General features: G+C 38.2%; 2 protein-coding genes across 2 annotated transcripts; both read right to left on the reverse strand.

Moving 5' to 3' along the window:
- Positions 1–1,698: 1,698 nt before the first annotated feature.
- On the reverse strand, positions 1,699–12,707 carry LOC139976344 (large subunit GTPase 1 homolog). The gene is made up of 13 exons (XM_071985035.1): positions 12,468–12,707; positions 10,728–10,854; positions 10,362–10,479; positions 10,042–10,128; positions 9,269–9,416; positions 8,816–8,986; positions 7,440–8,000; positions 6,826–6,927; positions 6,551–6,696; positions 5,786–5,907; positions 5,537–5,616; positions 4,747–4,881; positions 1,699–3,073 (listed from the first exon to the last, which is right to left on the reverse strand). The coding sequence occupies exons 1-13, from the start codon at positions 12,558–12,560 to the stop codon at positions 2,840–2,842; spliced, it is 2,124 nt and encodes a 707-aa protein (XP_071841136.1). The 5' UTR covers positions 12,561–12,707; the 3' UTR covers positions 1,699–2,839.
- Positions 12,708–13,975: 1,268 nt separating this feature from the next.
- Positions 13,976–23,867, reverse strand: LOC139976058 (RNA polymerase II subunit A C-terminal domain phosphatase SSU72-like). Its single transcript, XM_071984466.1, has 5 exons — positions 23,594–23,867; positions 22,535–22,678; positions 17,635–17,774; positions 17,227–17,345; positions 13,976–16,525 (listed from the first exon to the last, which is right to left on the reverse strand). The coding sequence occupies exons 1-5, from the start codon at positions 23,662–23,664 to the stop codon at positions 16,424–16,426; spliced, it is 576 nt and encodes a 191-aa protein (XP_071840567.1). The 5' UTR covers positions 23,665–23,867; the 3' UTR covers positions 13,976–16,423.
- Between the last annotated feature and the right edge of the window lie 313 nt (positions 23,868–24,180).

The following is a 24,180-nucleotide window of genomic DNA, read 5'->3' on the forward strand; positions in this document are numbered from 1 at the left end:
CTAAAAGAAGTTCTTTCCTACCTACTGCGATACATTTGCATCCGTACAAACATGGGATGAGTGTTCATTCCAGAAGGCATATCACCTACTAACACATTTAAGACGACAGCATCCTTAGGACAAGATGTTTCGTCGAAAATCATGCACCAAGATAAATGTCACTAGGTTATATAAAAGGCTAAGAAACTAAGATGAATATGTATGATGAGAATATGAATATGTATAAGACGTAACTTTGTAGTACTGAACACTGATGAAAGACGGATATCGATATTACACCTTCGTATACTTACTGCTACTACTCTCCTCAGGGATCTCATTTGACAGCCGGACAATCATTTTGATATACCTCCCGTGAAGCTAGCGTCGGTATTCTGTGTTTGTAACTTGCTGTTAATGGATGGTTTGAAAAGCCTAATAGACAAATCATGTAGTTCAGTTTGATGGCTAAGATGTCAAGTCTACAATGGGGGGTGGGGGGGGGGGTTGGGGGGGAGATTCATGGATTGATCTGGAGCTGCAGTGAATTGTTAATAATGCTAGAAATATTAGAATGTTGGACACTATTAATTATTTAAAGAATAAAACAAAATCCTCTGTTATAATTACACAAACATTTTTTTTTTTTCACTGATGCTCGGACTTTTCTTTCGGTGCTTGTTTTCTTACCTGATTCATCGATTGATTTTTTTTTTTTTTTTTTCGATTTGCAATTTTGAATTTGTAAACTTGTACATATTTTTCACAAATTCATAAAAAATAATACTTGATTGAATGAATTTAAGATGAAAAGTCATGAAAGAGTTTAATTTTTAAGTGCCAGAGTAAGTGGTTGAAAGATATCTGTCATAGCATTGTCCTAGACCATAATGCCTACTACTACTACTGGCATATGGTCAATTTATATTTCACACCAGTTAACCCTGGAACGAAATGGATTTGGGAGTAAACCTTTGAAGTCCCAGGTTTATTGCAGTTATAAAATGTATGGATGATATCTCTATGGCCTGTTATTGACAATGATGTTGTAACAGAAGTGGTGAGTAAACATTGTACTAGGATGGTGATTACCGATGGATAATGTGATATGACAACTGACAACCGTCTGTATATGTACGGCTGGGCATTTAAAACCTCTCTGAAGAGTGAAATGAAAACTTGAGACTTTCAACTTTTAGGGATTAGGGACCCAGAGAATGGCCTGTTTGCATGTTTAATTTTGCACCCTGCATGTCTTGGTTATACTGAGAGAGGTAGGAGGTGTTGGATAAGTTTAGGTAGAACTCACACGGGAGGGCTAGATAGGTAAAATAATTTTCGAAAATCAACAAAAATGCCTTTTGCTATGGAAACAAGAATCTTTGTTAATGTATTCTTTGATACAATTTCCAAAAAAAACAAAAAACATAATAGATGGCCCCAAATAGGACAAATTAGTACTGGGGTAAATGTGTCGGGTAATTCATCTTAGCTAGAAATGGCTGGCCCTTTGGTTATTAAGGCTGAGCTTCACATCAAGTGGGCTAGATGAATGTACAACACTTTAAGTCTATTGTGTGCTCCTGTGCAAAATGAGATGTTATGGATGTATATTTTTTATGGTGGTTGACTAACCATTGTATGTTTGGAATAAATTTCCAGTCTTTTTTTTCTATATTTAAGAAGGATTAAATAATTGGTTCAAAATACAACGAAATGCTTGTTTTCTACTTTTATGCTTCTTTATTTGACCTGATATCAGAATTAGATGCATACAGTATATTATTAGAATATTAATCTTTGTTTTAACATCCTATTCAATAACAAAGGAAACACAGTTTTGTACCCCCAATGCCCCCCCCCCCCTAAGAACAGAGAAGTGATATCTCCCAGTTGAAAAATGCAATAAATCAGTTGTCTACAATAAATGTTTTGATGGTCAACAGGAGACTGCCTTTGGAACAGTAACAAATAGAGCAGGTATGGCTGAGAAAGGTTAGCTCCAGCCTTTATAGAGCAGGCATGGAGCTAAGAAAGGTTAGCTCCAGCCTTTATAGAGCAGGCATGGAGCTAAGAATGGTTAGCTCCAGTCTTTAAATGAAATACTTCCAAAGAGGTCTAAACAGATGTTTGGGCTTATCGACATCCACATTAGGGACAAAAATGAATTGGATATGACCCTAACCTCTGTAACATAAACAAGTTTATTATATAGATCTCAAGGGTTTAAGAGAACACCCCTCCTGATCTCTAGCACAAGTTAACAACAGTTACATGCCAAACTGAACCATGTATGACCCAACGACTTTCAAATGAGTTTCACAGACTAGCAATCGTAAAGCTTTGAAAGAACAATTTGTGATATTTGTTTACATTCTATAGGGAGTCGTAATGCAGTGATAAGGATACACTTGATCAGAAGCCAGCGAATTATACATGGTATATTTCATAACCAGCAAGTACAATATATGTGATTACCTGCACATAGAATCCATATACCAGATTTAATAACCTGAATTTATAAGACTGCCTAAATTACTGGTGAGTACAGTGTTTTGATGCTCCTCACAAAATTCCTACCAAACACACAATCCCAAATACAATATCGCTCACTTATATCTGTTTGAAGTAAAACAAATCGGCCTGGGCCTTTCTTTGCAACCTTTATAGAAAATAAAGAAACGACTGTCCCATAAGTCTAAGAGATGCTAGACAGTTACTACTCGCTTCGAAATGTCAAATTAGAAAATCATTTCTAGGTCCAGGAAAGGAAGACCTATTCGCAGCTTAGAATAAAGCAAGTATATGAGAGATTCCAGTCAGAAAATCCTACAAAAATTGACCAACACCATATTTCTCTTTATTTAACATCCAAGTGCTTGTATGTTCTTCTTAATTTCTCCTTTTTGTTCCTATTGCCATGTTTTTTCCATGTTTTTTCCCTGGTCGTTCTCACGCCATCGTTATCTGTGTACACGACATATCCACCGACTTTCTTCAGACCCTGGGATCCCACGGTGCCTTTACTATGGGCTGCCGTCTTTCCCTCTTCAAAGAAGGTCGCGTCTAATGACTCACTGGTCATGTGTTTTTGCTTGAAGGAGAAGAAAAGAATATGGAACGAACTTACAAAGACGTGCACAAATGATGACTATAGATCGTTACAAACCAACACTGTTTTCAAACCCAAAGAGCACTTCTATGTGCCTTGTAAGAGGAAAATACATTTGAAAATTTGGAAAAATTCAGAAAATTGATAAAACTTCCAACCTCCACTGATATGGAATCCCTGTTGTCAATAACCAATGGTGGACCTAGTCAGTGGCGGAGCTAGGGGTATTGGTCAGGGGGGCCAGAATGGTCTGTAGGGGCGCTTTCGACACTATCTAAGCGGTGCACCACCACAAGTTGGCGTGGAGCGTACAGAAATTTTTTGAGCAAAGATACTCCCTTGATCGCCAGAAATGACCCTTTCCGGGCCTTGCTAATTTGAGCATTTTGTCAGAAAATTACACCAACAAAATGTGAAAAATGTCAATAGGTAGATGAGAGCGCAATAAAAAAGTCAATAATCGCGAATAAGTAAAAAGTGGTAAAAAGCTGAAAAGGGCACCAGCAGTCCATTTGAAGTCCCTCGGGGGGCATCTGCCCCCCTAACTGTATGGTTCCCCCGCCACTGGACCTACTGGACAATTGATACCGACATGTCCAAAAGTCCAATTGACAATCTTGTAAGTCATGTGGATACATATGTGTAACAGTGTTGTAGTTGAGTACTGTCATTCGAGTACCAAGTACTTCCGAGTTCTTGACATTCCGGTCACCCAGTGACATAGCCTGAGTTCTGGGCTTTATTAAAGTACTGAGTATCAGTGTGTAGGTACAGTAGTTTGGAATCCCAGTACATTTTCATTTGTGTACTTTTGAGTGCTCAATAGCAGCTCCCTGGTTAGGCTAATAGTATTACTACAATCATGATAGGTTAGTATAGTCAGTATATTGCCATTGTAGAGTAATATTATAATGGCAGAGAGTAAAAGGTTATGCCTGTTCTTGTCATGATGTCCATTTTACACATAAAACAAATTCTCTTGGGTCATCGTAATGTAGTTGCCCTGATTGAGTACCAACTACTTTCAATCGAGTATCAGTAATATGGCATCTGAAAACAAATACTGAATTATAAGAACAAGTACTTTAAACCCTTGATCACGGTACATTGAGAGCGAGTACCACATAACTGCAAGGCGGGAATCAAGTTCCAGCTACTTTTCATGTACAACAACATTGATGTATACATACAATTCCAGCAGGATGTCTTCTTGGAGGTGATTTTCACCCCCCCCCAACCCCCATCCTTCCATTTTTGTCTAGTTAAAGGGTGTGAAGACTCCCGAAAAAAGAAACGTCGAATACCGGTAATCTGACCTAGTTTCGAATGAGGTGTAACAGAAGTGTTAAACACCACCATTGATCCCAGAAAATACACACACAGCTTGCTACCGTCGGTAATTAGACACTAGCGTACAGTCAGTACATACAGCTGCGGTCAATACCCACAGCACAGTGTACAAACGATACAGCGATGGACATCTCAGGTCCAACTAAAGATAACAAGGTATCACGTTTCATTACTGTCTGCATTTTGTAGCGACAGGAGAAAAACTTCACTTGCAATCAACGGAAAGTTAAGTTTTTCACAGGGCGGCACGCGGTTTGGAGCGAGTCTTCAATGCCTTTAAGTACTACAGTCTTGTGTAGTCTTACCTGAGTTCCTTCTTCTGTTATGGTGGGTCGATTTGGTCTACTCTCTTCGTACCCATCTTTCACCACTGGTTCACAGACTGCATCAAATTCTTCATCTGAGATACCCGGTGGAGGCTTCCTGTAAAGAAGTCTTCCCTGTCAACAGATTTAAAGGAGAACGGTCAGCACAGATTAAAAGTTTTAGGGTCAGTTTTATAAATCAAGATTCCCAGGACTGTGAGCAAATTTCTGGAGTAATGACATCATAATCATTCCATCAAAGGCTAAAATCAGTTGCAAAACAAGAGTTGTGTTTGACAGCGACAGTGCTTAGTAAGATTTGTGCAAAATGGTAATGTATCAATAAAATATACATGCAACACAAGACCTTAACTAGTTTCAAACTCTTTTATTTTTATCACAAACTTGTACATTCGATCGACAAGCCATTTATTTGAAAACTTGCCAGAGACGTTGACTTCCTGATCAAGAAAGTCACACCAGTGACCTCTCCAATTCTGCATTGGCTTTCAAAATCATTTTTCATTCTTACACTTGCACACCTATTTTTTGGTGTTAGATTGATAAAGTAAGGAGGGGGTTGGGGGGTGTGGTAAGGTAGGGCAATTCATGATCAGGAAAGACAATACAAACTACTAGAAGAGCCTTCCACCTTACTACCAAACCTGTTTACATCGAAGATAGCTCTTGTCCAAGTGAAACTGCAAGGACAAATTTTCCTCCCACATCTTAATACAAATTCCATTCCAATTTATTTTGAAGGGGTTGAAAAAGGAAAGTGGTAACTTACATTGACAAAGTCTTTCAGCACCAAGAGAGAAACTCTTCTGGCATTTGGAACGCCCTTCTGTGTCATAAACCCTTTGTTATCTAATGTAAGAAACAAAGAAGTTTGTTAGTCCGAGCCATTTCTTTCATGAAGTTTGCCGTTAAGATACATATTACAGAAAGGTCCCATGTTGCTATTTGCTTTATATTAATGTTCATTTGGGAAGAAAAAAAAGAAGGAAACAAAAAAATGAATATTCATTTCACTTACATGCATATGCATTAAGAAATTCCAAGGCTGTTGGTGGTCTGTTCGGGTCTTCCCCTTCTTTCGGTTTGATGATGGATATCTTGTAGAACTTGTTCAGAATTCTCCGAGGGACCATCTGACAAATGTTTACAGCTCGTCAAGGAAATATTAATTTTCCATTCATCGACATCACTCTCTCAGACCTCATTGATGAGGTGCAACAATTTTTGTCATTGCTTGTAAATTTTCAAAGGAGAAAAAGGTCCTTTTGAGAGTAAAAAGAAGTGTACGTATTTATATCATAAAATTAAGATGGTGATCTCGTTTTTGTGTTGCTATTACAAGACAATTATATCTAAAATGTTTCTTGTTTGGTTGACAACAGCTTGAGCTATGAAGGAACATGGATTTAGGGCTACTTGTAATCTCGGTCTCAAAAACTTGAACAGATTGTATCGATAGATTTAGTATTAAATTAATTTACGAACAAAAGTATTGACATTTGCAACTAGAATTGTTCGCCAGCAGAACCTTAACATATTTTGGGGTGTGATGTTTGTTTTGAATGGCAACCCAAGCATAGAAATGGTTTAACAGGGATGTCCACCAACTACAGACTGGACAGCTAAGGTGACATATCACAGAACTTGGTCATTTGTTCAAATCCAATTCTAGCATTTGCTTTGTTTTTTTTTTCCAAACTGTGTTATTAATTTTCCTTGATAATTGTCTATGCTTGAGAAAGGGTGAGGTGTAGATTGTCACAGTAAAATTAAAAGTAAGGATATGAGAGAAACCGGTGAGACAAAGTCACGGATCTGGTCCACCGGTAAGATCCCGTAGATCACCATCTCCCCCTTGGAACTGACAAAGGAGGGCATCACAAGGCCAGGACAATCGCAGAGGCACAGAGTAGGTTCAACAAATAAAGTCTGGAGAGAGAAAATGACCATTAATTTAGATGATTCAATTTCTTTACTCTTTATATTGCCAATCTGTTTTTGTGGTCACATTAAATGGAAGAAGGCTGAAATATTGGATGAATGTCCCGTTAAAGTTACCTGAAAATGTTTGGTTCTTCCGGGGGTAGCTGACACGGGAACTTTCTTCTGCTGAAGCAGAGCATTGATAGTCGAACTCTTACCGACATTCGGATATCCGACCTATTATTCACAATGTGAAAAGAAGTGAAAAAGAAGAAAAGTACATGAATATCTGAATAATCTGAATTCAACGCATTATTTTTCACTAATTATACCTGATGATGCTATGAAATTGTTAGAACATATCTTAAGCTTACTTCTCATTTCTGAGACCTTCTGAGAGATGAATTGTCAAAATTACATCCGAGCTTCGCAGATCTACTTCACCCTTCATTTATCCACATTGTAGCGAAAAGGGTAAAAAAATCACATTTGAGATAAAAAATTGGCAAACTAGTTTCAATAGCAACTCTAATGATATCTGGATTTAGTTATAGTGTGCGTGTAAGCAATGTAAGATAACCCCCCCCCCCCCCTTATAAATACCGTCTCAGTTGCAAGTTTATGGCGGTACTTACACCACGATGCTATACATAGGAACTGGAATATATCTCATGGCATACGATGAAACTTGTTCAGATCATAGTGGTTACCTTGAACATAACAGTAAAGAGAAAAAAAATTGTCCTTACCATTCCTACAGTGGTGATGCCTTCTTCAACTTTCTTTCCTTTATGAACTGATCTTATTAACTCAAGAAGTTCTTCTCCATTCACCAGATTTCCATTGTTGCTTTCTGCCAGTCTCTTCATGTTAGATGTACCAGGGCCTCTAACATCTGGAGCGCGTGATGTGTCTGAATCTTCATCGTCCTTAATACTGTCTCCATCGCTTTCAGGTTTTGCATTTTTAACTGATTCCTTGATATCATCGTCGTCCTCATCTCGTAAATGAGGCGATTCAGAAGTAGTTCTTTCATGATCCTCCAAATCAGATTCATGAATATTCATAGCTGATTTACCACCTGCTCCATCAGAAGTGCCCTCTCTTGCACCTATTTCTTCGGCGGGTGTTTCGCTACTCTCCTCATCCAGTTGGAGACCTTCGACCTCTTCCTCTAACTGACTGAATGGATTAGATACCGGTAACCTCGTCGCATCGTCCTCTGTTTGTTTCTTTGCCTCTTCCTGTGTCTCTAAGGCAGGACCTTCATCATCTGCCTCATCTTCTCCATCTTGTTCCGCGCTGTCGAGCTGAAAGAGTCCGAATACGAGAGTCCTTACAGCTACATGCAGTCGTTCATTTAGCATGCCGTCATAAACTGGACAGTTTTCTGACAACTTTGAAAACATTCCATTTCAACATTCACATCTTTACTGAGTTATGTTTATTAAAAAGTACATGGCAACAGGAAAAGATTTTCATGAGTCTATGAGGTTAATAACAGTTTTGAGCAAACCTCAAACTGGTTGATATCAACCCACAGGGGGCGGGTGCATGGATAGGGTGTCAATTTAGGCTTGACAATCGTGCAAGCAGTATACATGACTTTTGTCAGAAGGTGACCAACAATTATTCAAAGAGAATACCAAAACTTCTTGTGACTCAATTTTACACCTAGAGAGTTTCAAGTTAACCCTTGAGGAAGAGACTGGGATGGAGGAAGAAAACTCCATTTTCACAGCACAAGCTAAGAGGCAAATCCGACCGTGGTCGTTAACTTACGGAAAGAAGATATTTTACGATGAACAGCTTCTTAAGGAGTTTAGAAAACTTGATTCTTATTTGGGAGAAACCATCCTTTAATGACAAGCTTTAACCCTTCTACTGAACATCTCAGGTTATTAGTTAGTGTTTACATTTGGTACATCAATATTCATGTTTTTGAATTTTGTTTGTTATTAATAACTGAAAAATAATATAGCATAATCATTCATGTACACAAACTAATATACAATTTTTACTTTTGTTAAGCAGTTCACTTGTGTTAGCATTTCATCTTGCTATACGATACTGGCTAAAATTATAACCGTCTATCCACGAGGGTACTCCCATCGTCAGAACAAACCTCTTGTTTTATTCTTTCCGTTTCTGCAAAAGCTGACCAGAATGCAACTCGTATGCCCTGGTGAGTGAAATATTCCGCCCAGGCATCTCTCTGCTCTTGGGTCAAGAGATCAGCTTTGCTGAGGAGAATAAAATTCTCCTTCTCTTCACTGACTTCTTTCACATATTTTTCCTATAAAAAAAGAAGGCAGAAATAGAAAGAATTAATGGGTAAAAGTTGATAGAAACTTTCACATATATTGAAAGCCCTTGATCTCTTTGATGTCAAGCTCAGAGAAAGGGCATTCAACATTCTCATCTTGCATCTTTGTTTATCTGTTTATTTTTTTAAAGGAATAGTAAACATTCCTTTACCTGCTCTACCATGTCATGGGTTGGGTAAAAACTTTTTGACTGTGGCCTGCCAATGACTGTTGTATAAGATATAAATATATATAATGGGTGGAAGACTCACCATATCTTCACATCTGAAGAGAAGAGGGTTCCGTGCATCGACGATCTGGACCACGACATCGCTCCGCTCTATGACCCTCCAGAGTTGCCGCCAGAACTCTAAATTACGCTCGAATGGAGTTAAGACCACATGATCCTTCTCTTCCAGACTGAACGGCAAAGCAAGAAAATAAACAAGGAATTATGATAATGAAATAGTTAACCACATCAAAGTGCTGTATATATCGTGTTTCGAAGATGACTTGAATGATGCAGTTTGGTTTCGGTTTGGTTAGATAAGATAGCACTCTGATTACAAGTTCACTTGAAGTTAGGCAGTTTTAAAATGTTTGTTGTTTTTTTGAAAATGTTAATATGATGAAAAAAATTTATAATTTGAATATTTGTTTCACTCAGGATTAGTTACTATTTGTATTAGTATCACATTGTAAATGTCCTTGAAGTGAGGGTTAAGGGATTGGGGTGGATGAGTGAGAGAGATAAAAGAAGGTGGAAGCAGGGAGGGGAAGGGGTGAGGGTGGGGGGTCAGATGGATAGCTATCAGAATAATTCACATTTACATTAGTTGCCTGAATCATAGAAACAAAGTTTTTAATGAAAGCTCAAGCAAAACTTTAAGCAGAGCTAATAGCAAATTATCAAGACAATTAAGTTCCTTCTTGTTTCAAGTTAGGAATAACAATCCTGTCAATTTTAAAAATTAGTTGTTCCATCCATGATCTGGGAGATTCAATCTGCTTATTTATGACTTTACATGGTTTAAGTTATAATCACCTTGCTAGTTGCCTTCTCCATGACATGAACGATTCTCTCTCTTTCATCTCCAGTTCTGTAGCAGTAGTATCCGAGTCCCATTGAGGCCTGCAGACAAAAAGCTTAAATGATTAGCTTAGAACAATTACTGAGGAACTATGTTGTGTACTGAAACATAATCCATCTCAAGAGCTATGTTCCATTTTCATTTTTTTTTTAATGTGTGACTATATCAATTAATGAAGGCAAAAATGACACAATGATAGCAAAAAGTCAAACTGAACTGAAGTTACTCGATATTTGCCCTTGTTTGGTATCTAAGGAATGAACTACAACTCTACCTTCGTGGGATGCCGAGTAGTTCCTTGTTATCCTCCTGGGCTTTGTGAATTGCCTCTTCTTCCTCTATTGATGGTAGACCACTGTAATTGTCATTGATCACAGTGATATTCAATTTTTCTGGGGGAAAAAATTAGACTTACTGTACATAGAGGTTTCATATTGAGTTGATATTTCCACAGAATTGTCGACAACATTTTTGAGAAACTTGCTCATAATGATTGTTTAAATTGGTCTGGGTTTTCAAATATATTTAAATCAAAACAAATCAAACAGCTATTAAGAAAAGTTCTGCTCAATTAGTGCTCTCTCAAGCAAGACTTTTCATTTAGTCTTGGGGGAATAATTGCATTATGAGATAGGCATACCTGCTGTAAACTGTGTGCCAGCTAACTCTGCAGTCGTCAAGAATTCATCAAGAGAATTCTGTTCAGTTACTGAATTGAGATTGATTCTGTTCCAGTCATAGCCATCATCTAAGTCACTGGTATGATGCTGAGAAAGAAAGGAAATCATTTCAAATCCAATAATCAAAAAAGACAGGACAAAGCATTTAAGCTTATGCTGTACCGCAATAATTACATACTTCAGACTGACATAACATAATCTGCTACTGCTCAGTAACCTGATTGGTGGCAACTTGGACCCAACAGAGCATCAGCTTTGAATCAGTAATTCCATAGGTCAATCCATCCACCACTGGTCAGAACAGGACAAGAGGCTAAAAGATTGTGTCACTTCCTAAGGTGACTGAAAGCTCTTACTTTTCATTTGCCTTCAATGGATAGTATATAGCGATACTATACTTTACAGCTAATCGTAAGTCCTGGGCAACAAGCTATGTTCTAATGTTTGTATACAGTACCATGATGTGTTTGTTCTAATGCGATTTAAAGGGATATTTGGTGCTGATAATCATTGTTGAACAAAATTGCTGTGAAATTTTGCATCTTTACATGAACTCCATTAAACATTTTGAAGTGTGGAGAAAATTTAATTTTTGGATCCATCAGGCAACAGCATCTGGAGCTAGTAATATCATCATGGCAAATGAATCGAAAATGTCATTGTTTTGCTTATATCACATCCTAAAATTGCATTAATCCCAATAAGAGTTAGACTAACGTTAAGAGTTAGTCTCTGCAGTAGTCTCTAACGCAGGCCTAGTGTTAATAACGTAGGCCTAGTAATATTATTGGTGGGGCTTATCCGCAGGGCAGCCCTGTGAATAGCCAGACACATACACCTTATTCACAAAGCAGCCCTGCGAATAGCCGGACACAAGTATCTTATTCACAGGGCAGCCCTGCGAATAGCCAGACACATACACCTTATTCGCAGGGCAGCCCTGTGAATAGCCAGACACAAGCATCTTATTTGCAGGGCTGCCCTGCGAATAGCCAGACACATACACCTTATTCACAGGGCAGCCTTAGACTGGGTTAACGGGCTCAGTAACTTTTGGGGCTATTCGAGTCTGCTTTTGGGCACCAGCTATCTTTTTGAGAGTCTTAATTGGGAGCCTCTATATTTTGAGGAATTTATTGGCCTTTGGGATTCCTACCTCAATGCTGTTAGGATTGGTTTTGGGAGCCTAGGGCCTTAAGATTGAACCAGTCTAGCATTAGTACCGCCTACATAAAAAATGTCATCCCTCATTTTCACCTTTGTTTTTGCAGAGTGACTGCTCATTTGCATGTAAAGGTGTGGGAGGGGGGGTGTCACACCCTTGACCATATTGGCTTTCAGGCAATATCGGCTTTGGGGAATCTCAAGATAAGCTCCCTTAAAATAAGCTTTAAAAATTGAACTGCTGGGGTTCCAAAAATTAGCTTATGAAGTGGCTAAGACTATTTGGGCCCAAAAGGTTGGCTTTTTCAAGGCCCCTAAACTGACTGGTATCAATGGCAAAACCTAATAATAAACCTATTTTCAAAATCGTCACAGCCCTGCGAATAAGGTGTCTGTGTACGTTATTCGCCGGGCTGCCCTGCGAATAATCACTTCGAATATTATTAGATATAGGCTAGGCTAAATTAAATGATCAACAATTCATTGTGTGCTTTGTCAGTATAACAACGTAGTATCAATTGTGCGATAATTCTCACCCATGAATTTGTATGACCAGGCCTGGACTTCCTCTGACGAGATTTAATGATACTTCTACCAATCGCAGTATTCGCGTCCTTTTTCTTCCCCATGATGAAAACTTCCAGGAAATTATTTATTTAAGTAAGAGTTCTATACTGGCAATGGCATGCTATCTTAGTGTAAAATGGTTTTCTCACGCAGATTGCGTAAGGTTTCATACATAACGTACACGTGTATTACGCAATCTACTGACACAAACCATAGACACAAACGTACATGAACTTGCACAAAATCCGTAAAGCACTGATTCTGATTGGCAGTCGCAGAATGTATGTTGTGAAGGGATGTGGGACGGTGCGGGCGACGAGGGGAAGATGCGAGGTGGAGGTGCACATATAAGGGTAAAACTGGGGGAAAAACGGGAAGATTCCTGTGATATATAATTCTGCAACGAAATCGAATTCCTGGTAATATGGTAATTGCCGAAGGTTAGGCCTACACGTTAAAATTCACCATACGAAAATGTTGATATACCTAACGGGTGTTACAATATCTATAGAAAAAGGGTCACAAAACGGAATTCAAATCAGGGAGCTACATAGCTCCCTGACCTAATCAGAACAGGGTTGATAAATAACCGCAAATATCCGCACTGACCATGTACTATCACGATACTGGTTTGCAGACTTAGAGGCCGGGGAGGGGGTAAAACCATTCATCAGTGATGTCAAATTACCGTCTATGGAAGGCACCACGCCCCCGGTGAAAAAATATCATTCCTATCTAGTATTGTCATGACTAGCATACACCCAAGGGCGGCGGAACCGGGGGGCACAGGGGGCACGTTCCCCCCCCCCCCCACTTTATTTCCTCAGGTTAAAAATGTGCCCTTTTTCTACATATTTCGAAATAAAAAAAAAGAGTTTACAAAGCGAAACCCACGTCGAATGAAATATTTCGGGAAGTTTTAAATGTTTACTACCACAGGCGTAGGAGCCCAATTTGATTTGGGGGGGGGGGGCTGTAACGACTTGCCCGAAAAATATTACCAAAATGTTTCGCGCGCTACGCGCGTGTTCATCATGTTAATGTGCATATCGTATAGGCATGCGTTAGTTATTACATCGCATGCCAATAAAATACAATCATTTGCCGTGTTATAACCCTTCCAAATTGGTTATAATTATTGGGAAAGGGTACTAAATATCAGGCTGCATCAGTCCAATCGAATTTCTTCAAAGTGCCCTTCGACGTTGGTCCCCCCCCCCCCCCTTAGATTAAAAGTGCTTCCGCCGCCCTTGCATACACCCGTTGTTCTCCCTGGCAGTACTACTTTAGTCTCCTGGGCTCTGAGCCTACTTGGATTGTCATGGGAGGCCTAACAGAGTTATGGTATCAGCCACATGGATTAGTAAATTATATTTTGTGACTTTAATCCCCTACACGCGAGACGAATGGCTCATTTGAGTTACCGTTAAAAGGTTCGATCACCAAGCAGAAAACAAATATCACTAAGCAAGAAAGATGTTGTTTTGAGCCAGAACCATGGCTCTTTGTATTTCAAACATAAACCATTTTTCTTTTCCTTACAGACATTTCAATTTACTACTATGATACATATATTCCCTTATACTTGTCTTCTTGAAACATCCGATACAGAAAGAACAGAGTCTACTTACTTTCTTCAAGAATGGAAGTCAAAATAGATTATCAATTTTCTGCCCTAAGAAATGCACATAAAACCGTGCACTCTCATTTATATGTTTTCTTATACGATGTTCAATCATAAACATTAATTCAATAGGATGATAATTCTTATAGTGGAGCCGTTTTTCAATTCTTTTATTCCGTCTGTTTGAGCATCAACACACGTCTTGAATTGCACCAATATCACACTCTTGCTCATTTTCTTGAATACGTTTCTAGTCTCTACTCTGTCGAAAAAAAAAAAAATCCAGTAGAAACTGAACTTTAAAGAAAAACCTACAACAAACCACAATTATTAACTAATGCGACACAGATACTGCTGGCCATGATGAATAAATGCCGGAAGATAAAAATGAAAAGAAACTTAATTCCGTTCGAGTAATATGTAGCGTTTGACTTAATTACGATCAGATTCATAAGTGGATACGTCCTCAAAGTATTCTAGCTATTGAAACGTTCAACAACATAACATAACATATCATAATATACCACAACATAACATAAAATATCATAAGATACTATAACACAACATACCATATCATAAAATATACATACCATAACATAACAAAATATATCTTAACATATAATAACATAAACAATTAAGAGAATGTTAAGAACTAAGAAAAGAAGGTCAAATTATATTACAAAAGTTACAAACGAGCGTCAAATTGAATTTGTCAAAAACTTAAATGTGTAAAAGAAGTTCAGAGCGGGTGTAGTTATTTCAACGACTATAGTTCAATGTGAACGCAAATAGAACGAAATTAATTACATGTCAATAATAAAATTAAAACTGATGTATGAACGATGACTATGGGCAAAACTATTGGTTTTAGTTACAATCAAGGAAGAAAAGTAACAATTTGAGTGTTGATATTTCTCTTTATCGTCTTTCCGTTGTCAAATTAGAAAGCGTTTCATAATATTTAGCATTTATGGTGATGTTGGTTCATTGTTTTATTAATTTCAATAATGTTACAATAAAAACAACTCCTGTTACCCATATAGGCCTGATTCACAACACTGATGGAACTATGTTTCTCTAATATTGTTAGCAGGGGCGAAAGCACCGGTGTACTGGGGGGGGGGGCGAGGGGGTGGCTAAGATGTTATGAATTCTGGGGGAGAGACTAAGGGGTTGGGGTAGGTCCCCGATAGAAGTACGTGGTTATTCCCCTGCAATTTTAGCATATAAATACGAACGTTCTGTCAACCTTTATTCTGCAGTATAATAAATAATGCACCATGAACGTTAAAATCGTTATTGAAGCAGAAGGGAAATAAAGTCTGAAATGTGATGTAATTTTGTTCAACAAGATTAGAAATAAATCACTTTCAGGACATAACATTATATTATATTTGACAAATATTAGCTCTCAGACACATATAAGCAACATTTGTGACCGGTAATAAACATCTCGTAAAACAACAAAGCATCTGGAATAGACACTATCATCAATAGGTACCGGTAGTCAATATCATCATTAACAAAAACTCAAACTATGGCCGTAACATCAACATGGAGAGCTCATGGTATCATCAATATTGAAGTATGTCGCGACAATCAGTACCATGAGCATATACTATTGTCAATGAAAATACCAAGCGACCATCAATAGAGATACCGTGCTATCATCAATGGAGATACCATGCTATAATTAAAGAAATATCATGCTATCATCAATGGAGATACCATGCTATCATTAATGGAGATACCATGCTATCATTAATGGAGATACCATGCTATCATCAATAGCGATACCATGCTGCCAGCAATAAAGACATATGTTATCACCAATAGGGATGCCATCGTATCACCAATGGACATCCCGTACTATCGTAAAAAAATAAACTTAAGATAGATGTTATCATCAATAACATGTTATCTCTGTTGGGATGCCATCTCACCACCAATGAACATTCCATACTATCATCAGAAAAATTAAGATACACGTTACCATCACTAGTGATACGATGCTATCATTAATAGAATTGGCATGCCATCATCAACTGGGATACCATGCTATACTATCCACAAAGATACTGTGCGATTACCAATATGGACATCTAGTTAACATCAACAAAGATTGATGATACCATAGATATAGATACCGTGCTATCACTGATAGAAATATTATGTTTACATCAAGAAAGATTAGATTCCATTTGCTGTCATCAATAAAGATAGATAATTTCAAGTGGGATACCATGCTATCATCAATAAAGTTCAAACTATGATCAATGCATGTACTTTAAACAACTATCATCAATAGAAGGCGACCGCGTGAAGTACGTCCCTGGCTGCTTTAGATTCAAATTCCAATATAAGTTCATCAAGTTCGTTTTCAAGGTCATCAGGTTTATGCAACTGTTGATAAAAAAGGACGGTGGGAAACAAAATTTACAATCGGATAAAAATCACAAACTTAGCATTTCCTTGCATACATTTATGTATATATACCACATACAATATTTATTTGTACATTTTAAATATATTAAGAGGTGATGTAAAAAGAACAACGAGTTTCCTTCATGTTGAGCAAAGAAAAACAAAAACGTCACTCCATAATAATTACGGATCACGCTTAAAGGGGAGTGAAGACTGTCGCACAAAGAAACGTCTGATGCCGGTAATCTGACCTAGTTTCGAATGAGGTGTAACAGAAGTGTTAGACACTACCATCGATCCCAGAAAATACACACAGCTTGCTACCGTCGGTAATTAGACACTAGTGTAAAGTTAATACATGCAGCTACGGTCAATACCCACAACACAGTGTACATGGCAGCGATGGACATCTCATGTCCAGATAAAGATAACAAGGTATCACATTTCATTACTGTCTGCATTTTGTAGCGACAAGAAAAAATCTTTACTAGCAAGCAACGGAAAGTTAACTTTTTTTCAGAGGGCGGCACGCGGTTTGTGGCGAGTCTTCAATGCCCTTTGAGTTTAGGAAAATTTAGCAGAGACATTCATCCAGTATTCCAAAAGCCTTTCTTTTATTCTATTATTTTTTTTCCTTCTTCATGTATGCATTGAAATCCGCTCTCGATGAAAATACTTACCATCTGACATAGCTCGCATATAAGGAAAGCTCCCAGTGTGGCCTCGTCGTGGTTGTCCTTAACTTCCATGTTGAAAACATGAACGGGTTTCATTGACAGTTGCCCTCGCTTTTGAAGATCTGTAAAGACAAAAATGACCGGCTAATCATTAGTTACTTTCATTCCGAAAAAAACCGCCACTTATAGGCTAGTTCGACGTATCGAAGATTGAAGAGTGGTATAGCATATGTAGTTTCTGGAGAATTTACATCGCGCAATTTGTTTTCCTCTAATTGTTACTTACAGGTTTCGAGTATGATTGTATTTCTTAGTCGGAAGATGCAAGTTAGGTGATTTTTTTTTTGTAGAGTCACGTGGATGTGAGAATATATGATGTTGGACGACTCAATAGTATTTACATTTCCTCACCTTCTACGACTTGGTCAAACACCCGCTCCTCTACGGTGACCACCACGTCGAAAACGTCACGATTATCCTGGAACCGTTCCGGTTTGGACTTGATTCTTCTGTTCCTATCTAACATGTGAAGGATTCCATTTTGTGTATATCTGAACAAAATGTCATGTTAAGGCAAATAACATAAAGATATAAAGAAAGAAAAATACAAACATATATGGAATACAAACAGATTGAAAGAGATACCTGCATAAGTTAACAGGCATGCAGAGAACGGGTCGCTGACAGTCAACGGAAGCGACTTAAAATGAAAGAAATGTACCGGGTGACAGGAAGGGGCAAAACTGTCATTTACAAAAGCTCATTCAGTTATAAATAAGTGAAAGATTAAAGGTTGTGAAGACTCGCGCACAAAGAAACGTCTCATGCCGGTAATCTGACCTAGTTTCGAATGTGGTGTAACAGAAGTGTTAGACACCACCATCGATCCCAGAAAATACACACACAGCTTGCTACCGTCGGTAATTAGACACTAGTGTACAGTCAATACATACAGCTACGATCAATACCCACAACACAGTGTACATAGCAGCGTGGACATCTCAGGTCTAGATAAAAGATAACAAGGTATCACGTTTCATACTGTCTGCATTTTGTAGCGACAAGAAGAAAACGTCATTTGCAAGCAACTGAAAGTTAACTTTTCAGAGCGAGGTACGCGGTTTGGGGCGAGTCTTCAATGCCTTTAACGAATTCGTTCAAGTCCAACAACGGTTAAATGTTCATGTTGGTAAAGCTTGTACGGACACTGAATAGTGATGGTGATATCCCTGCTGGCAACGGATACACTTGAATCATCCTCCTTTCACAAAATGTATATAAAAAAGTTGAAACAATGTTGTTTTCCAGAATAGAAACCCGACGGTGGCTTTCCTTCAGTTCCAGCGCTGTCTTTGTGGTGTACGGAACGGCGTCACCAACACCATGATGATTCGGGTAAAGTGGAGATGTTAGGGAAATGGTGGGAGTTAGGGGGGGGGGGAGAGTCTTTTCTTTCCGAGAAAAGTAACGAAGTTACAATAAACCGACGGCTTTGCTGGGCATCATGTTCAACTGATATCGACTCGGTGATCCAACCGTCGGCGCAGGAGCTTTCAAGCAAGCAACACATCTGGCGCATCGGACGACACTAGCACCTTTTGCAACCAGAAGGAAATCGGCGCCTCAGTTAACCTGCGCCTCGTATACAGCGGCGCATCCGTTTCGACCCACTAAACTGGTAGCTTATGCCAAGTTCCTAAGGATACAAGCTGTTGCGCTAGAGGGAAAATGTATTTACCTTGCAGCTGCCATATTTCATCTACAATATCTTTCGAGCAAATGTTCATTCGGTTTAAGCCCTTACCTATACGAGAGACCGTCAGATAGCCATTGTCTAATGGTCACGCAACAACTGGAAATTGAAATCATAAATTACCTCCGTTGGTTTCTCACACGTTTATCCTCACTCTTACGTCCTTTGGCAAGTGATAAGCTACACCTGGCGTTGCAGCCAAAAAAAAATTGTTTTCGCTGTCAACAGGAAATATTGTTGCACAGAGAAGTCACGGGGCCTCCCCTCCCCCCATCCTCACCATCCCACCCTCTTTCCATGTTTTTTTTTTTTCAATCAGGACCCAAACTGCTATAATAAAATCTAAACCCCAATACTTGTTGTAGCTCTCCCGATTGCCATTTTGTCTTACTTAATTTTGGAGTCCAATACAAGAATCGTCGGCCATTATATGATACTTTTGACCAGGGCGGATTTGGCTTGTTGGGGAGAGGGAGGGTGAGTGGTGCCGGCCTGGCGATATCCGGGAGCACTTCCTACAGTTATGCCCATGGCGGCAGTGTTTGGCATTTCAGGTATTCGATCGCGATGTGATTATCACAGTCTTGTACGATATTTACATATCATCCATCTTTGTTACACGGTGATTTTTAATGTCGAAATGTGTGTGTGTGACGTGGGGGAGGGGGGAGTCCAGATACATTGTGTGAGTTGATCGAACGACAAAAACAAACCCCAAGGACTAGCAACAATCCAATCGTGTTAAATAGTCAATGTCTGGTTCCTCATAAACACCAATGATAAGATCATTTCCTGCCCGATGTGGGTGGCTCGTACTGAAACTTCATCCCCGTAGTTTCGATCCAACTGGTCACCTGCTCTCCGTCACACAGATCCAATCGATTGCTTCTCTGCTAGAAATTTGACAAATTAGCCAATAAATTGATTAAAACTGGTTTCAACTTACGGCAAAGCATTAGCCTAGTAGACTGACTAGCCACTTTGTTGTTTCGGCTAAGAGAAAATTTGTTTTCAATGGAAATGAAATGTTGGCTTAAACGAGATTCGAAAGTGACCTTAGTAATTACAGGCCCTGCGCTCTACAAACGTGCGCTATATAACCCTCAGTTATTTGGCCACCGGTCCGAATCCCGTTCTAGCCAAACATTTCTTTAGACGTTTTCATCATTTGTAATTTCTCAGTCAGATTTTCACAACTGATTTTTCATGAAACTTGGAAAAGTAGGAATTAATTCAGTCCAGTATAGAACAGTCTCGTGAGGAACAATTCAGCAACAAGTTTTCACGTAAAATATGCTGTTCACATTAGGTTTACTTCTTACCTATGAGCGCGTCATAATGGACACCTTCTTTCCATTAAACGAAAGTTCTTCCGTTGCCATGGCAACCGTCGAATACCTTTCGGAAGACCTCGAAACCGCATCCGATGCCCGTCACTCCGGTCCTATTTAGCACCGTCTGTCCCTACTGGAACTTTTGACCCACAAGTGGTCAATCAACATCATCAGGAGCTCGGAAATCCAGTTTCTGCAAAGGTGTTAACCTTTCCATGGTGTACAAGAACATCTAGGGAGTGTCCATATCACTCGATGAAACAGCACAAACAGTTTAAAGGCGAATGATCAAAAAACCAACGGTGGGTGGGGCAACCATTGGCTTTCAACTTCAAGTGAGACATAAGGTCATGGCAGCGAGTCTTTATTCTAAAATGTCTCTTCCGCAATAATGGCAGTCAAGCCCATTTGGAATGACTCAATGTCAGTTTTCTTGCAGCCCAAATCACAGACACACTGGCATTAATATCGAGTTTCTAAGTTTCACATGAACAAGAGTTGGATGACAGCTATTCTACAAAAGTGGTATTTCAAAGGGGCGCAGGGAAAGCTGGAACTATAAAACAACTGGCGATGGACTCAAATGCAGGAATAATGTTAATAGGTCCTCTTGGCAAACCATTATTCGTAATTCGACATGCATGAAATCACTTGGCATCAAAATGGACAAAACTTGGTCCATCATACTGATATCAGAGAGTCCTCACTGATGAGCCTCACAGATTATAGCATCTAAGGGCGTTTAACATTTGCACCTACTTGAGTATGTAGCAGACATTTTCAATAGGAATGTTTAAACATACAGAACAAATAGGACACAGAGAGAAATATTGCTTTGTTGTATTTTCTTTACTTTTAATTCAGAAATATTTCACATTCTCACGATTTACAAAGCTGAAAGAACAAAACATCATCCTGTACTATGGCTCAGTATCAGCACTGATCTTCTTCAAGTAAGGATGTGTTAGACATTAAAAAATATATATAAAAAACAGTACGTATAGTGAATTTCTGAGAGCCTAAATTCACCTTACAGCCTAACTTCACCTTACAGCCTAACTTCACAATACAGAAAGCCTAACCTTACAGTCAAGGACACCCCAATTGGTACAACACAGGTAGCATGAAACAACGGTACATCAACTCTTGAATTTTGAAATGGGAGAGTGACCATCGCTACCTCACTTTGTTTGGTATCTTCGAAACAAAAATGAAGTTGAACGCATTATTAAAAGACCTCCATACTTTCGTCCCTTTTATCATTTTGACAAGAGCCTCAGTACCTTTCCTTTGAGAGTGCCTAAGTATTAGGGTCTATCATGTCAAACAATGTTCAAGGGACTAAGGTTATAAAATAGCACACACAAATTTCCTTATCTCTTTGTCTTCTTCTGCTTTTCCTTTCTTTTTTGTCTTGTTTTTGATTTTTACAAAGTTAACCAAATCTTAGGTTTAGGAAAGTCTTTCATGTTATCTAAGACTATATTATCATCAAATTCCAAACTCATTTAAAGATGAATATCACTACTTGAATTTTACATGAAAAATGAAGGAAAGGCAAGAATTTTGATATTTGTCTGGCTTGATACTGTAATTATGATGTTTCTGGGCACAAAAAAAAGAAGAGAAAGGTTTTTGAATCTAAAGGAATAATTCATTATTCCTCATATCTACAAGAGAATGCTGTCTCCTTTCAAGTAATACCCTGCAGGTTTTTTTGAAATTATCACCCAAATACAAACAGCTCTGCTTTAACAGTCAATTTTTCAGGAATTGTCCCCAAAGAAGCTATTTTACTGTACTTACCATACCAAATTTATCAAGTAAAGTTAACACAAATTAGAAACAGGGTAACAAAGGTAAACGTACTTACCTTGACCATTACTTACCTTTCTAATACTTACTTAGGACATAACTTTGTCATTTCATTGTCACCTTATGTTACTTTAAATTATGTTATGTTACCTTACCATACAAACCAACCTGGAAAAAACAACATACCAGTGTGTTGATCAAGACACTGATTAGAAAATTATGACTTTTATTAAAAGGAAATCGAAAAAAAAAACTGCATTACACTAGTGTTGTGGCATGAGCAACACCTAATGCATAGAAAAGGGGAAGATTTAAAGGAAAAAATACATTCTGGAGCATTAAATATGCAAATACAGTGTAAAGATAGGATAACAGCCTAGGCTCATGTTAAGGCCAAACAACAGGATACAGAGACTTGTCTTTCCGGCAAAGGTCTTGATACATATGTTCGTATGTTGTATTAAAATCATAAATATTTGGCTTGTCCGGTGCTGATCCTGGTAACTTTACATTGGCTCCTGTCCCAAATGATCTGACATTGTAACCTTTTTTACTGTAAAGAAAAACAAAGATAAAAGTAAAAGTTAATAATGGGCTAGTGACTAGATCGGGTAAGTTCGATTTATATGCAAAAAATAGCATATCAATGTTTTTGGGTTGCCTTTCGAGCAAAAGATGAGCCATTATGCTAAATTGTGGCCTGAAGGATGTCCAATAGTTAAAGAGGCTTCAATTCCTCAAATCTCACTGATCTGGAATTACATAATTTGTGCAGAGAACTTAATTTGAATGTATATGATTGCGCATCAGTGGTTCCTTATCACTTGCTGTTTTGACAAGTTTTCAGTACATCTTGTGAAAGAAACAATATAGGTTGAAAGGCCTATTTCAACATGCAGAAAACTAAAGCTACAAATATTAGGATTAGTTTAAGGCTAAATATATGTATGTATGAATGTGTGTATGAAAGTAACTTAATCCATGCTTTTATCATGTATTTGACTACTTTGTGTAATAAGTTAAAAGGAACCTATTAAGTAATATTTGTAATACATATAAATTTAATGACACCAAGTATTTCACAAAGAATGGAGTACGGTCTGCGGTGCAAGTATAGATACTTACATTAACACTAACAAACTAACCTAACACGTAAGAATTACAGTACATAATGTGTTCCTTTCAATTTCATGTTCCTATATACCGTATTAATTGGGTATCACACTTTTTCAAGACGAACCATATTTTTACCGTCATGGGTTGGACAGCCTTTCTCTTAATCTTAGGCTACCATCATGTGATTGATGTTAACTGTCCCTCTAATAATTACATTAATTTTACACGGGGCTTGAGGACTCAATTTACGATCAGTTTAAACCCAATGCAAGTGTTATTACGTATTCATCACTGCAACGTTGGATCTATGTAATGTACTTCATGTGTTCATGACGTGGGCAACCGTACCTACCTCAATATTGCGTGTGCTTCCATACTTCTGTTCTGATTACTAGAACATACCACCGCGATTTTGAGCGCCATTTTAAGTTATTTGCTGGAACTTGCGAGTTAAGCTGCTAGTCAGTGCTGTTTTCAAATCGTTACAACGAATAGAGAGTTTAGATGTTTTAGTATAAGTAGGATTGCAGGTGATTTCAGGGACCTTTTCCTTCTGACAATGCTTCGGACATGCTAAAATATGCTATCGCTGACCAGAAACATTGATACCACAACATACAACTATACTACGTTGTTCGTACATGGTATTTCGTCATTGCAGTACACAATGCTTAATTTAAGTGCCAGGTGCTGAAATTTCCCTAACTTAAAACTAATGTAGTGTCCTAATGAATAAATAGGGATTGTAATATCGATTTAAGATTTTCATAAATATATTATAATAATAACATTGTTGTTATGAAGGAACTTCTATGGTCATAATATAATCCTTTGAAAATAATTTTCGTCATTCCAAAAATTATGTTGCTTGGTTCCATGCCTAACCTATACTAATGTTGGGCATAGCTAATAATTGGTAGGGCTTGGTTAATGCATAGT

Source organism: Apostichopus japonicus, chromosome 11 (genome assembly GCF_037975245.1).
Source record: "Apostichopus japonicus isolate 1M-3 chromosome 11, ASM3797524v1, whole genome shotgun sequence".
Lineage (NCBI taxonomy): Eukaryota > Metazoa > Echinodermata > Holothuroidea > Aspidochirotida > Stichopodidae > Apostichopus > Apostichopus japonicus.